Consider the following 16,448-nt stretch of genomic DNA (forward strand, 5'->3'; position numbering starts at 1 on the left):
TACAGTATCGTGGACCTGTTAGTTCCTGATCTCACTTATGTTATAACAGCTGTAGATATTTATTCAGACACTGGAGACTCCTTCCATTAAAGGGGACCTACAGTATGATTAGAATTTTAGATGGGTCTCCAGACGGCCAAAATACAGTATTGGTGCTGATTTATTTATTTTTAGTTTTTTAAATGTTATACATACAGGTGTATGTTTACAACATAAACAGGTGTAGGGCTGCAACTAACGATTATTTTGATAATCGATTAGTTGGGCGATTATGTTTTCGATTAATCGATTAATCGGATAAGACCTAACCGCTTCTTTAATTTGATATTTTGCTTATAACTATATATTTAAAAAAAAAAATCAGGGTATTATTTATGTATAAAAATAAACTTTAAAAAATGCAAAAGCCATATAAAGAGTTCAATAATCTTTAATTTTGACATTTTAAACCTTAAATTAAATGTAGTATATAATATATACAGTATAAATATATATACACACTCAACTAAAATATAAACGCAACACCTTTGTTTCTGCTCCAATTTTTTTTGAGATGGACTTAAAGATCTAAAATTCATTCCAGATACACAATATTACCATTTCTCTCAAACATTGTTAATAGCCACAAATATACTGTTATTTGCATTCGCTGAAAACCACAACAATCACTAAAAGTAATATTCTACTGTTATTCGCACCGTTTAAATTAATTAATCTAAAATAGCGTCATTTAACTAATCACTATTGCTCATGCGGTGATTGTGCAATGTGATGCTAGCGAGTAGCACGTGAACAGATCTAGCGCGACTGTCCCGAAGTTAGCAAACAGTTTAAACTTAAAGCACTTCAACTTTTACACGATAGAGAGATACAGTTTTTACCGACCCTGCTGACGTTTCGCTATCCGTAACACCAACATGTTTTCTCTTTAAGTGTTCGTGCATGACATGCCATGAAAGCTCGGTCTTGCATAGCGTGCAGGTTACCGTCTTTTTAGAGGACGTTTAATGTAAATCACTCCCATACCTTGAAGGACTCGGGGCGCGCGCTTTTTTCTGTAACCTCCATTGCGCGAGCGGCTGTGTATCTGTGTGTATTTGTGCATCTTATGGTCGCGCGCCTCAGTGACGTGAGCAGCCCAACTAATCGATAACGGCATTCGTTGACAACGAATTTCATTATCGATAATTATCGATTTTATCGATTAGTTGTTGCAGCCCTAAACAGGTGTGAACAGGTGTGTGGGAAATAAAACCCCCTTTCTGGAGTTAATACAGCATGGAAGTGACCGATCTTGCTTCCCTGAAAATTTCAACTTGCCAACTTCAGTTTTGGAGAGATGATTTAATATGTGCTTCAAATATGGACGTTTGTCAACGTTATACTGTCTCTCTTTAAAGGTGCAAATTATACAAATGCAAATTATTCATAATTCTTTATGAGTGTTGAACTGTAAACATTGGTGCTTAAATTAAAGCATTTCGTGCAAAATCAAGGAACGCAAAAAAATCTGTAGTGTCCGTAACCAGGTCAAATTCATCTTAACAACTTTGCATTTTAGAATAAAACACTTTTTCAGGTTTATGCCTTTTCATGTGAAATCTAAATTGGCCAACTAAATGACACCTAAGATCATTAAAAGAGTTGAATTTTAAAAAAAGTTCTAAACACTATATAAAAATAAAAATGTTAAATTTTGTTAAAAAAAATGTTAAATGTTAAAAAAAAATTAAAAAATAAAAAATCCAGCTAATGTGACCTAATATAAGAAAAGCCCCTCCCTTGGCTTGTTGGTCAGCCCTGCTTATCTCTGGGTGGGCGTGGCTTAGCAGTAGCTCATTTACATAGACACTGAAATTGTGCATTTGAAAGTGGAGTAAAACAGATTTTGAGATATAAAAAAAAATATAGGGGGTATTTCAGTTGGAGCGTTCACACACACACACACACACACACACATTTAGAGGACCTCTGAGACCTTTTGTTAAAGTAAAAAAAAGTTCAATATGGGACCTTTAACAAAAAATAACAAAAAACTTGCAATCCAAAAAACTTCAGCACTATTTACATAATAAGCTTATTAATATAAACTTGCACTGCTGTTAGACTGACACGCTCCGACCAATCAGAATGGAGAATTCAGCAGCACTGTGTACAGTATAAACCCCTGTGTCTGGTCTTGGTTACATGGACGTCACCTAAAACCCCAGGCTGGTGCTCGTGCTGTGTCTGCAGCTACAATAATCCCAGAGGACACAATAAAGGGGACACGGACTCAGTGTGGCATTCATCGGCGCCGCCCGCCAGGATCCGAATGGCTTTCTCTAATCCATTGTGGTTTTGTACAGGAATGGACGCCGCTCGGGCACGGCGTTTTCACCCTCCCTCGAATGTCCCCGTTAGAATAATGTCATTTCCGAAATGAGCCGCACCTGACTGCACGGCTGCGTTATTCATCAAGCTTAATGACATTCGATAGTCCGATCATCTTTTTCAAAAGACACAAAGAAAAAAAAAACACCCATTAAATGTCAAAACGGTTCCTGTTCTACGCTTTCCTGTCACCTTCTTTTGACTCGGCATTTAGATTTATGAAAAGTGTAAAGTTAAGGTGATAATATTCTGTAGTGCACAGAACTAATATTCCTGTAGTAAACACTTTAACATGTTCCATCAATACTCTGGAGCACTACAATATGTTTTATTGATTTATTTTTTAAATGAAAGTATATAAATATAATAAACACATAATTAAGGACAGAAAGTTTTGTGTTTTAGTCCTGGAGATATTATTACAGTGGAGTCTGCAGGAGTTCAGTCCAAAGGCGTCACATCAGTAAATCGACCACGTCCAGGCTGCGGATGGAGACGAGGCGGCGTATACCAGGGCGTAACGAGTGTTTTTCACCTGTGTGTGTGTGTGTGTGTGTGTGTGTGTGTGATGACAATGAGGTTATTTATATATTTATATGTGATGTGTTTATTCTTCCACAGCACATAGGACAGAATGTGAGACAGAGAGAGAGACAGAGAGAGAGCGAGATGGGGACTAAAAAGAGAGAAACGGACAGAGAAAGGAAGTCAGACATACATAATAAAGAGAGATGGACAGAGAAAGAGACAGAAAGAGAGAGAGAGAGAGAGACGGAGAGGGGAAGACAGACGAAGAGAGAAGCATATGGACAGAGGGTGACAGACAGACAGAGAGAGAGAAACAGAGAGAGAGAAACAGAGCATACAGACAGACTGAGAGAGAAAAAGACAGGAAGACAGAGAGAAAAAGAGACAAAGAGAGGGAGACAGACTGATAGATTGAGAGAGAGACAGAGAGACATCTAGAAAGAGACAGACTAACAGACAGAGAAAGACACAGATACAGAGAGAGAGACACACACACACACACACACACACACACACGGAACATGAGGTTTTTGAATGTGAATGGAGCCAAAGCTATAAAATATTGAGGATGTTTTATTTGCATTTTCCGTGAAACAGTAGAAAACTCCAGCGAGAAAATAAAAGGCAAACAAAAGTGTAGCTGTCCTTTACACACACACACACACACACACACCCACACACACACACACACACACACACACACAATGTTCTCATCACTTCTGGATTGATGTCATTAGATATTATAACTGACAAAATCATCATATTCATAAAATTACCAAGCGGACGAGATCAGCCGCCGTCTTCATGTTAAAGTTACACGTTAAAATGGTCACAATGTGTGTGTTAGACATGAAGAGAGAGAGAGACATAGAGAGAGAGAGAGAGAGGGAGAGAGAGAGGGACGAAGAGAGAGCGAGTGTACGAGCGGTGAGGTCGAGACGGAGCTGCACTTCCTCTTCACTGCCAAAAATATCAACATATAAGGAACACCTTCACTGAGATCATCGCGCACAAAATCCCAAATTTTTCCAAATTAACAGAAGGTGAAAAAATGAGAATAATTTTAGGAGAAGGCCGCACTGCTCCCCTCACTGCAAAATTTGTGTCCGAGTGTGAGAGGCTGAGAGACAGTGAGACACAGCGTAACCTGAATGTTCCTAACTAACTAAATAATAATTGTATATCACTACTGTTTAAATAGTTGTTGTTATGTTAGATATATATTTTTAATTATATATATATATATAATTTTATTTATTTATTTAAAAAATTGGGGGTGGGGGGTTGTTTTGTTTATCTCTACCTAATATGATATTCTTTTATATCTAATATGTTTATAATGTTTATACTGTTTAGGTTTATAAATTAAAATGAATGTAATTAATGTTTTCTAATGGCTTTGGCAACAATGTAATACTTTTGTTAACATTCATGCCAATAAAGTTCCTCTGAACTGAACTGAACTAAGAGGGAGAGAGACAGGGGGACAGGGAGAGACAGAGAAAGACTGAGAGAGACATAGAGAGAGACAGAGGGACGGAGAGAGAGAGAGACAGAGGGACAGAGAGAGAGACAGAGAAAGTGAATGTTTTTTATATATTTTTTTAAATAATTTTGTTAAACTGTAATATGTGTAATACAGGGTGATTCACTCGAAAGAGGCCCCGAATATTCTGTAATAACTCTCGCTAGGACGAAGCAATCTGGACAAATAAACATACAGTGCGCACCATGTGACAGCCATCGTGCTGTTTGATGCCGTACTCCATCACTCAGTCACTCGACTTCTCATCAGGACGGTGGTGAACAGTAATAAGCTGCTGTTCCTGACGTTCACCACAGAGAGTGTTATTCAGAGGACGGTACGGTAAACTGTATAAACGACGGGACTGTTGGTCACTTCTCACGACTTCCGAAAAACGTCACAGAAGACTAGGGCGTCTTACAGTATTCCTCATGTCAGAGAACTACACCGTGTCTCGTGTCTCCATCTCTCAGGGACTCGAAGCAAGTCAAATGGAGAAAAGAGTCAGATACTGTCACTGGTTCAGAGGAACATGGAGCGCCGCGTCGAAATGTGTCTGGCAGTAAACAGAGATTAATTCCGGCATCGCATGTAATACAATCGATTACACATACGTCAAGGGTTGTAGTGTCGGTTTTTGGTTTAGATTGCTTCATCATAGCGAGAGTTATTAGAGAATATTCGGGGCCTCTTTCGAGTGAATCATCCTGTATTATTCAAATAGTACCATAGTGCTAGCTAATTAGCTAACTAGTACACATGTACTGTAATGCTAACGGTGTAAGTGTAAAACAGCATCACTACCTGTATTAATATTAGAACCAAATCTTAGTATCGCTATTGTAACAAAAATTTAGACTGTTAATTATATTCGAGTGGGCGTCGCCCAAACTTTAGTGGTGTCAAAAGTATTCACATGCATTACTTGGGTAGAAGTATAGATACTAGGGTTTAAAAAGACTTCTTTAGAAGTTGAAGTATCAACTCAAGTAAAAGTATAAAAGTACTGGTTTTAAAACTACTTAAAGTATAAAAGTAAAAGTAACGTGAGGGGAAAAAGCATTAAGGATAAAAGCTTAGGCTGTGCCACGGACCTATATACTGAGTCTCTATCACGGACATCTTCGTCTACTTATCACAACCTTATCAACTGAAAAATGCTATTTTATTCAAACGTCCTTGCTGGAGTGTGAGACGTGACGTCATGTGCAGGTGCGATGGATCGCGTACCAACCAATAGGGTGTCGGAATGGTGTGTTTATACTTCTCATTCAACCACAAACAAATTCGCTTCATCCGGATGGCGCGATTTATCCGGATGTTTTTTTTTTGTTTGTTTGTTTTTTGAATGACAAGCTGAAATAAAATAGGAGTAACGAGGCTATTTTTAAAATGTAAGGAGTAGAAGTAAAAAGTCGGCTAAACAATAATTACTCCAGTAATGTATAGACACCCAAAATTTCTACTTAAGTAAGGTAACGAAGTGTTTGTATTTCGTTACTTGACACCTCTGGTATAATTATTTAAAATAAAATAAATCAATCAAAAACAATAGGTGTAGTCAGTGACAGAAAGCCTGGCCGAACATGAGCTGTGTGTACGTGGTCCCGAACAGGACGCTCAGTTACGAGGACGAGGAGACGTGAGGATCAGCGCTCGTCCTCGTGTTTGTTGTCTGACTTTGTTGTTGTTTTTGTCTCTCACCAGTTGACAATCCTCCAGCGAGTTGACGAGCTGAGCGTTCTGACACGACAAGATGGCGCCCGCCAGGTTCAGCATCACGCAGACTGCAGACAGCAACATGAAGAACGTGATCTGCGGCGAGACAGAAAGACACAAAGGATGGACAGATTGTCAGTTATTAGTTATGACCGTTTAGGAGACAGGAAGCGAGAAAACAAACAAACAAACACAACAAAACAAACCAGGATGTGGAGTGACGTCTCATTAGTACCGCATCTGTTAAACCCACAACATCTTTGAGATTCTTTGTGCCTGTGTTCCTGATCTACTGAAAAGTTTGTCCGTTCATTCAAGACAATATGGAGCGAAGATTTAGTTTTATTATTTATCACCGGTGTGGTGATGCTAAACTAGGAAAGAACCAAAACTTCCGAGATTAAAAAGGCTTTATGAGGATTAAATCTCATTTTAAAAAGGCTTTTTATTTGAGATCCCCTGCTCCGGCAATAATACTAAATTATAGAAAAGGTGTTTCTCTTAAAATAAAAAGAATGTAAAAAATGCCTTCCTTTAAATGCTTTAAATTTTTTTATTTTCTGGCTGAAAAACGAATCGCAGCTTTATAGACACCGTCCATCCATGTCCATATTTATTCCTATTTGTAAAACCGCGTTCACGTGCGCGTTTACACAGTACGGTAGCGCCAGTCAGCCTGATCTGCATGTCATTGAACTGTGGGAGGAAACCAAAGAACCCGGAGGAAACCCAGCACACATGGGGTAAACACGCAAACTCCATACATGAAGTGGGAATCGAACCTGAACCATTGTGGTGCCAGTCGACAGTGCTAATCACTACGCCACCGTGACGCCTCCTTTAATTTAATTAATATGAAAAATATCTTTTTCAATATCAGATCCTGCGTAATAAACTTGTGCTCATATCTGAGTCGACGTGTCGAGCTTGACAGATTTACTTGTTCCCCACAGACGTGACCTAAAGGAGAGAAAAGACACCGCTGACTGATTTAAAGTCGAAGGGGCGCATGGGTCTGATTATCAAGTCCCCAATAATGAATAAAATAGGCCTTTCACTTTCATCTCACAGTCTGAGACTTCACCCTCATTACAGAAAGCGAACGAACGGGAAAATAAAGTCGTGCTTCGCCTCGTGGGCTTTTTCATCTCACTGCTCCTGACAAGCTCCCTCTCTCACAGTCTAAAACCGAACCGGCCGGCTCGGGAAACCAATCTCTCCCTAATTCCCTTTTCCACACCCGATCCGTGATCCATGGCCCCGGTGCAGGTGATAGATTTCTCCGGCTGAGGAGTTGCACCGTTCTAGTTCCTCGTCTCACTCCCACCATTAAAAACAATTCTCTTTATTTCACAGCTGACAGTCCGGGGATATGATTTGTGTTGGGGAGAAATACGGAGACCGGCGCAGCAACTCTGAAGCGCACTTCTGTGTGTGAGATAGAAATTTACTACCGCAGGCCTCCATCTGATGAGACGTTAACCCTGTGACTCCAGAGACGAGAGAGAGGCGAGACGAGGCGAGGCGCGGCGCGACAGGGTGAGAGAGAGAGAGAGAGAGGTGGGGAAGACACGTGAGATAAGGGTTTACTGCGTTTCAGACTGGAGCAAATTGGAAGATGGAGTGAGGCTGATCCGAGGATCGTCCAAAGGTCTGGAGAAATCAGCGCGTTCACAGCGACAGTACAAGCGCGTGGGAATGTATGACACAGGAGTGCCATGTCCAGGTGACACGGAGACATGAAAATTGAGCTTTTTTTAAATGGGGGCAATGGTTCCATCATTTAAAAAAAAATCACAGTCTGTTAGTTCCTACCTGCTGACGGTGCAAAAGTAGAAGAATAACCTACATATAATTTTCTCCTGTTATATACAGTACAGCCCTGTACATATTCAAATAAATACGTAAATAAATAAACAAATGAATATGTAAATAATGTAGCTACAAATGTAGCCTGGAAAAAAAGTCATAGAGATTTATAGTGTCTCTGGTGCATGTTTGTTTCTAGTACCGTTAGCTTCTGTTTTTCAATTTAGCTAAAGAGCTAATACATAGGCAGGCACGTAACATGTAAATCAAATCTACATGCATTTTTCCACTTTATTAAAGCAATAGGATTCCTTCTAAATATGTTTTAAAGGCTAATAAATCAAATGCTGTACTGTAGTCCATATATTTTAGTTCCTCCCCTCTCTCACTGGAATTAAAGTCACTGGATGGATGGTACATGCTACAAGGTACACGATATAAACTACAGGGGCGACTGTGGATCTTCCTGCAAACGAGCTGTGAAAGTCAGCATAGTGTCTGAGATACATCCATAATCCTCAGGAAGAGCTTCCTGTAGAGGTGTATATAGTCTCCAAGGAGGAATTCCTATGAATGCCACAATAATCTCCAAGGAGGAGCTTTTTTATAGATGCATCCATAATCCTCACAAAGATGTTCATATAGGTTCAAAGCTATAAATGTGTCCATAATCTCCAATACCTTTTCTATAGACTCATAAACAATCCTTAGGTAATCCATGTAGGCTTCCTACTGTATATACACATCCATAATGTCCAAGGAAAGGCTTCATGTAGATACCAATAATCCCTAAGAAAGAACATTCTATAGATGCATCCATAATGTCTAAGGTTCCTATAGACACGTCTATAATCTTTAGAGCTTTCTATACTGTATATGCATCCATAACCTCCAAAAAAGAACTTCATATAAATGCACCAATAATCCCTGAGGAAGAGCTTTCTATAGATGCACCAATAATCTTTACAAAGATGTTCCTATAGATGCATCAACAATCTGTAGTAAGAGCTTTCTATACAGTAGGTATATCCATAATCTCTAAAGAAAAGCCGTCTATAGATGCATCAATTATATCGAAGAGAGAAGTTCCTATAGAGGCATCCATAATCTCCGAGGAGATGTACCAACAATCCCTAAGAAAGAGCTTCCTATAGATGCATCTAGAATCTCCAAGGAAGAGGATCCTGTAGACACATCTATAAACTTTAGGCAGAGCTTCCTATAGATGCATCCATAATCTCCAAGCCCTTTCTATAGATACATCCATAACTCTCAAGGAATCTCTTCTCCTATAAAGCTCTTTTACACGTGACATCAGACCAACCAAACCAGATGCCATTTTGTCTGGCTATCTGTCTGTGGTGTTACAATGCCAGACAGTTGGTGTGCCCAGGGAATGTCAAAACAGACGAGGTCAAAATCCTAGGAGACAGGATCCTGGGAGTTCAGCTCTATCCTCATTATTGTCCCAATAAGAAAAAAAGAAAGGAGATTTGTGGGTCAGAGGCTGGTCCTGGTCAGAGATGAGCTCCTATTGGTGACCACGAGTGCAGTTTATCTCAGGTTGTATCATCATGAAACAAAAAAATGTAACACAGTAATTATCCAGGACACATGATGTTCTTGTAGACGCAGGGAATTCACAAGAAGTGCTAAAATAAGATGAAAATTAACTCACATCCACCACCTGTCTCCATTATTTCTCATAAGAAACTTCCTGTTACATTCGTTTATTAAAAAATATATATATCAGTTTTATCATACACACAAAATGGTTAATAAATGAACACGCTGTTATCTGGTCTCTCGTCACGTCTTCAGTCTAATCCATGGAGAATATTCCAGCCAGCGATCCGTCGTTATTTGGCTTGGTGCAGGTGCAGGTACGATGGCCAGACGCTGTATCATGTGACTGCAGGAGCTCTATACACTCGTACATAATAAGATAAAGAGCTTCCGCCTACAGCATACGGCTGGAAAAACACATCGAATTCTGGCGTGAGATTTTCAACGAGGAGAAAACGATCAGCAGGTGCTCGGCTCAGCAGGTGAAATCCCCTTTCAACTCCTCAAAAACTAACCACGGAAAGCAAACACTGCCATCTGTATCGTCCGGTGTGACTGCTGGAGTGAAGGCGTAAAGGCCCCGAATTTCTGACAGTCACTCTTTCATCCAAAAAGAAAGCTGAGTGCAAACCCGCCTGATTTCTGTAGGCAGATGGCTGGTTGTCATGGGGAAAAGTAAAAGGGACCTTTAACAAAAACCTGAACCTCAACATAGAATGTGTGTGTGTGTGTGTGTGTGTGTGTGTGCTCATCACTCAGGCTCGATCTCGACTCATCAGATCACATGACCTTTTCCCAATTGCTCCAAAGTCTGATCTTTATGCTCCCAGGCAAACTGAAGCTGATTAGTCTGACTAAGTGTTTTCTTATGGATACACAGCTGTTTAGTCCCAAACCTGTGAGTTCTCGTCACACTGTGTGTGTTTTACCATGCAAAATTTAAGCAATTTCCCCCGGGGATTAATAAAGTTCTTTGAACTCAATTCCAGTTATTTTAGCAAACACTTTAGTTCTTTTCTTTGCTTGATGCAGCCCAATAATTTTACGGTTTTGATGTTATGGCCGATCTATGTGTGTGTTATGTGTGTATATGTAGCTAGCTAGCTAGCTAGCTAGATAGACTCCAGACTAGTTTTGTAACCCACCAACAGATGGCAGCACAAGGCTGCACGCACAGTCACAGAGAGCACCAACTTTCATAAGTCAGCGTGCCAAAAGACATCGTCCCGTGTACATCCAGAGCTATGCTACTAGTGCTATTCTTACTACGTCTTATATTTTGTGAAATTCTCCGTAAAACTGGGCAAATCTACAGCTACAGAGACGTCTGACATGATCCAGCGAGTTTTCAGTGGCTCCAAGAGCGAAAGAACATCACTGGAAAACGACGAGAGAAGAATAGAAGACCTTCAACGAGCTCAACCCCAAAAATGTCGAATAATTCCTTCAACCACCGAACTCGCCAGATAATCTTGAAACGTTTTGATACAACCTCGTAGATGGATTAGGTTAAAAATATAAGCTTTAAACTTTTGTTAATGAGTGAGATTAAACCTTGTTGCTCAAAGGTACAAAAGTCAGATTTTGTCCTGGGAAAGCAGCCCAAGCTGTTATGGAATAAAATCTTATAAGGGTGTAATAGCATCATTATGAGATTATGAAACTGTAACCGTAGCCCAGATGATGCCTAATTGCGTAATTTGACATAACTCGGAATGATGGATAGGTTTCCTCTCCGCATTAGCCACACTGCCTGGGTTAAATGTCGTTTCAGAGCCCAAGCCCTGGCACACTAATTACCCAGCCTGTCTCCATCCTGCTGCTTCCTAATTACCATGTGGGATTCCATATCACTGTTTAACAGTGTCTCATTAATTACTGCCCTGGTGCCGCCAGCGTTCCAAGCGCAGAGACACGGAGGCTTGGCGCTCGATCGCTCGCGGCCTGTGGGCGTGGCTTGGGCTGGAGTGCCAGCCGTAACCGGTTTGAGTGGCGGGAGGCTGGCTGTAGGTCTTGGACTTGCACCATGAGGTTGATTGGTGCTACACTTTACATGAGTTGCGGCTGAGATTAGATTAGTGTTGATCAGGACCAGTGCGCGGCAGAGACATCCATCATTTTTATTCAATGTACACGAGAAAGGGGAGGAAAGTGGCCCGGGACACTCAAGTCTAATCTGGTGAGCAGAGCGCAAAAAAATAAAGTAATGAAATAAAAAAGATGTTTTGTTTTTTTTGACAAATAGGGAGTTGCATCTAATGTATTTTTGGGAATAATTTCGCTTTGCATAAACCTTAAATGTTCTGAAATGTTACAGTTTCCATAGTAACAGCTCAATAAGTACGTAAAGTGGATGTGTACTGTATATAATCTACAGAAAAACATTTACGGAAGGAGTCTCCAGTGTCAGTGTTTTGAAAGTCTTCCGGACAGAAGAGTTCGCTCTCAGCCAACCACATTTACAGAAATGTATAATATAATCTAACGCCATCACTCTTCTGTAGACACTTTATAAAGCCCAAACCAGTGCATGAGCTCACTTGGAATGATGGACACTACAAAAACGGCCAAATCCTTGCAAAACACTAACGAAAACTAAAATAAGTAATTATAATACCGCTGGTTACATTAAAGCTGATCAGCTTATTTTTTGATTTAACTGTTCCTACGTGAACTTACAGTAGTTTAAACATAATTTTGTGTGATGTGGTCATGAAGGGACAAACATGGACAACAAAGTGTGTGTGTGATGATGTGGTCCGGTTGAAAATAAGGAGATTTCTAACTAAAACTGTTTCATTTCCAACAGGCCCACGGTACGAAAATAACGAAACGAAGCAGGGTCTGTGTATGTGACATGTCGGCTCACTTTAACTATAGCGCTGTCTCTATTTATAGGGTTGCTGGTGAAAATCCCAGCAGATCAGCAGTTTCAGTGATTTTTTTCCACATATCCCAGTTAGGAAGCTGAGGGTCAGAGGTCAGAGGTCAGGTCAGCCAGGCTGCAGCTTGGTGGTACCGGGGCTTGTTGACCTGATTGTTAACCCAGAGCCTTAACGGTTTGAGGCACCACTGCACCACTCGTGGCTGATGAGTTCATGAGATGATGTGATTGGCTGATTAGATGTTGAACAAGTGTACCTAATAAAGTGTCCAGTGTCCTGAAGTGTGTGTTTATATATTGGGGAGAAAGGGTTAAAGGCCCAACAGTGGCAGCTTGGTGATGCTGGAGCTTGAACCCTTGACCTTAACCCAAAGCCTTAACCGTTTGAGCCCCCGAGCAACTCAAGTCCTCCTGCTGCTGCTAAAACAAACAACCTCATGACCGCCACCAACCGTAATAACTTATCATGACATAATACGGCCAACAAACTGGGTCAGTCAGTTAGCCGATACTGGCCTGTTCAGGTCAAAGTGTGGTTAAAGTTCTATGTGTGTGTGTGTGTGTGAGCGCTTTTCCCCTCTATCAGCACAGAAGGACCTCCAGCCAGCTATATTTCTGTAACAGAATAAAGTGTGAAAGCAGCCCGTCTGAAAGTCTCGAGAGCCCCGAGGTGTTTGCTGGATGTTTTATTGAAACGTTCGCTGCGTGTGTCTCTGTGGCGGTGCAACAGGCCTGCTGCGGGCGCCGCGTGTGTGTTAACCGTTACGGATCCGCTGCATTATTCATACGAGTCTCCAGCAGAGAATCATGAGACTTGACATGCGGCGTCTTGGCTCCGTCCGACAGCTGAAATGCTGACCCTCTGATTCGATCTCGCCGTGCCGCTCCGTCAACGTCGATTCTGTCGCTTAGAATCAGCTAATTGCAAGTAAAAGGAAGTAATTGGTGTTTATCTCATGCAGGAGCTCGTCTCGTCTGGTCTCTGGTCTGTCTCTTCATTATGAAGTCTCGTTTCTGCTCGTCAGCAATCTGCTCGAGGTTATGGACCTGATGTAACGTCTGATATCATGCCGAGAGGAATATCTGATACGCTGCATCTAAATCATCCTCGGGTTCTGTCTCTGTTTCCAGGAATCCTAACAATGCTTTAAATGAGATTAAAATTAACGTCTGACTCGAATCTGCTGAAAACTGTCACAGTGTGAGTACGTCCGGGATCCGTTCAAAACTAGTTGAGCCAAATCAAGTGAGTTTTTTTTCTTTTCATTTTGTGCATGATTTAGTGTAAGACGCAGCACCACGGGTCCCAAGAATGTTATTAAGGACGGTACTGTAGCAAGAAGAAAAGGGAGACGCTTTCAGTTTGGTTTTTAAAGCAGCCGGTGCCGATCATAAATCAAAGCAAGTTTAATTCGGACATTTAACTCACTGGTACTGGAGACTCCTTCCGTACAGTAGATGAAAAATAAAAGTTTCCTCATCACATGCGCCAAATGATGACTTGTATAACTACAGACGGAGCTCCGCTAGTCAGATGTGTTTCATTTGGGCTGCATGTTTCACCAGAGATCCTTATCCGGCTCTTAACCTTCAGCACTCCATCCATCAACGTCAGGGGCATAAACATGAGTAATTAGATGCAGAACTTACCCCCTGCATATACACACACACACACACACCATTTCCTCAACCCACACACACACACACACACAGTGTCCGGATGCAATCTAACACAGGCTGCTAATGACGGTGCTGACAGATCGACACTAATGGTGTCACCATACACACAATTTTTCCTTTTCGCTGTCATTTTTCATTCTGTGGTTAAGATTTCAACAAAAAACATTATAACACAAAAAATAATAATAATAACAACAAGCTGTGTTTTTTTCCTCCCTTATTAACCTGATGCAATGGCATAACACACCGTGTCTAAATAATATAGGGACTGATTTGTCTTGTAAAAACTTCCACAATATAATTTATATATAGAAAACATGTGCCATGTATTACAGTATACTGTAGATCTGTCTCAAACACACACACAAACCAGGTGATGTCACTAAGTAGTTCGAAAAACCGGCTATGTGACAATAGCGTTTAGCTTCTGGAGACCCGGCCCGGGTCACCTCCAGAACCGAACCCGATAGCAAACCGCTGGTGACGAAGACAAGTAGGAGTCAAGAAACTGTAAGAGTCTTCTGTACACGATCTCCAGGACGTGATCAAGCAGGGATGGACTGAGGGAGAGACACCAGAGTGGACACCTGCAGACGTCTTCCTGACTCTACGGACGGCCGATCTCAATCGTCATGATTCAAAACATTAAATTTCACCTTAGACTGAATCCTTTTGTCAACAACTTTATGTTTGTACCGTGCCAGTCAAAAGTTTGGAGACACCATCAAATTCAATGTTTTTGTTTAATGATTTATTTCCTACATTCTGGAACAATACTGGATTTAGTTTGTCAAAACTACGAAATAAGACACACGGCACTGGATCAGGTCCTCTGGAATAGAACCGGCCTCGGAAATCACCGATTAACAACCAGCACCTCAGATTAGAGCCGATATGAAGCTTTACAGAGCAGAAGTAGCAGATCAACATCTCAATATCAACTGTTTAAAGGAGATTATTGTGTGTTTTGGATTATAAACGCCTTCAGTAATGTTTTATGGTGTAGAAAGAAAAATCAGGAACGACCATGGAAGTACAGGAGGCTGGGTGTCTAAACTTTTGACTGGAAGTGTATACAAAAAAACTTAATCTGGTATTTATTAATAAAAAATAGAACAATATTATTAAATATTATTTATTAATTAATCATTATAAATACATGATTCATTAATTATTAATTGATTTTTATTATTTATTAAGTACATTATTAAATTAATAATGTCATCAGTTGAATATCACAAAAAAAAGAGACTACAGTCGGTAGCGTCACCTGAACACAAACCCATCCTTTACTCATTACGACAGATACAAAGGTAAGAGCAATTAGAAATAACTGCAGGAGTTATGAGTCCTGAGATCAGACTCATTCAGCTCTGATCACATCCCAAAGATCATACCGCAGTTTAAAAAAAAAAAAAATCTTCCTTTATTTCCTGAAGAGAGAGCAAAGACCTGATCGTATGGTGATCTTTGGCTTTAATAAATTTAAAAGTTCTTTTATTTCAGAAAATGTTCATCTTCAGGGGATCTCACCCACAAACATCTCTAAAGCGTAATAAAGCCAAATAAAGATCCAGAGGTTTCCTTTCTTCAGCCTTCAACAACCAGCAAGCTAGCAAGGAAAAGTCTGAGACTGAACACACACCTCACTAACTACAGGAACTGTTGGGTTGTGATTGTAGTACAGCCGCACCTTGGCTTAGGAAGTTAATCCATTCCGGTGGGAGAGTTCTGAAGGCATGAGGGCATGAGGCGGGGTACACCCTGGACAGGGTGCCAATCCCTCACAGGGCACACACACACACACACACACACACTATGGACATTGTGGGAACGCCAATTAGCTGAATCTGCAGGTCTTTGGGTTGTAGGAGGAAACCGGAGAACCCGGAGGAAACCCACCACACACGGGTAAAACATGCAAACTCTATACACACAGAGTTGGGAATCGAACCCGGACCCTGGAGGTGCAAGGCGACAGTGCTGACCACTACACCACCGTGTCGCTCATTAAACCTCACTTTTACTTAGCAGGACCTCAGGGAGAGCTCCAGTGTTCAGTAACCACAAAGATTTGTAGGAACAGGAACGTCTGTAAGTACAATCATTAAAATGACATTTCGAGAAATATAACGCCGACACTCAAGGCCTCATGGTGTCACCACTGGGTGACTAAGAGCACAAAATCTCAGCTTGGGTTCCAAACGAGAAGTTCAAATAAAGCCTACAATCACTGTTTCATCGACGCTGGTGTTGAAGCTGATGATTCGTCCGTGCAGAGTAAAGTGAAACCTGCACATGGTAACGGGTTCAACAATCATCTTATTGAGTACAGAGTGGAATCGTCAGGTCTCTTCACAGGCT

At 40.9% G+C, this 16,448-nt stretch overlaps 1 protein-coding gene across 2 annotated transcripts in view; it reads right to left on the reverse strand.

The window, feature by feature from the left end:
- The window catches only part of fam189a1 (family with sequence similarity 189 member A1), a 150,031-nt gene that overhangs the window by 32,696 nt on the left and 100,887 nt on the right, over nt 1–16,448 (reverse strand). For both annotated transcript variants that reach the window (XM_053491609.1, XM_053491610.1), the window contains exon 3: nt 6,131–6,241. In XM_053491609.1, the coding sequence (XP_053347584.1) occupies nt 6,131–6,241 (111 nt within the window). The remainder of the gene's footprint in view (nt 1–6,130; nt 6,242–16,448) is intronic.

The sequence above is a fragment of the Clarias gariepinus genome, chromosome 3 (assembly GCF_024256425.1).
Source record: "Clarias gariepinus isolate MV-2021 ecotype Netherlands chromosome 3, CGAR_prim_01v2, whole genome shotgun sequence".
NCBI classification, from domain to species: Eukaryota; Metazoa; Chordata; class Actinopteri; order Siluriformes; family Clariidae; genus Clarias; species Clarias gariepinus.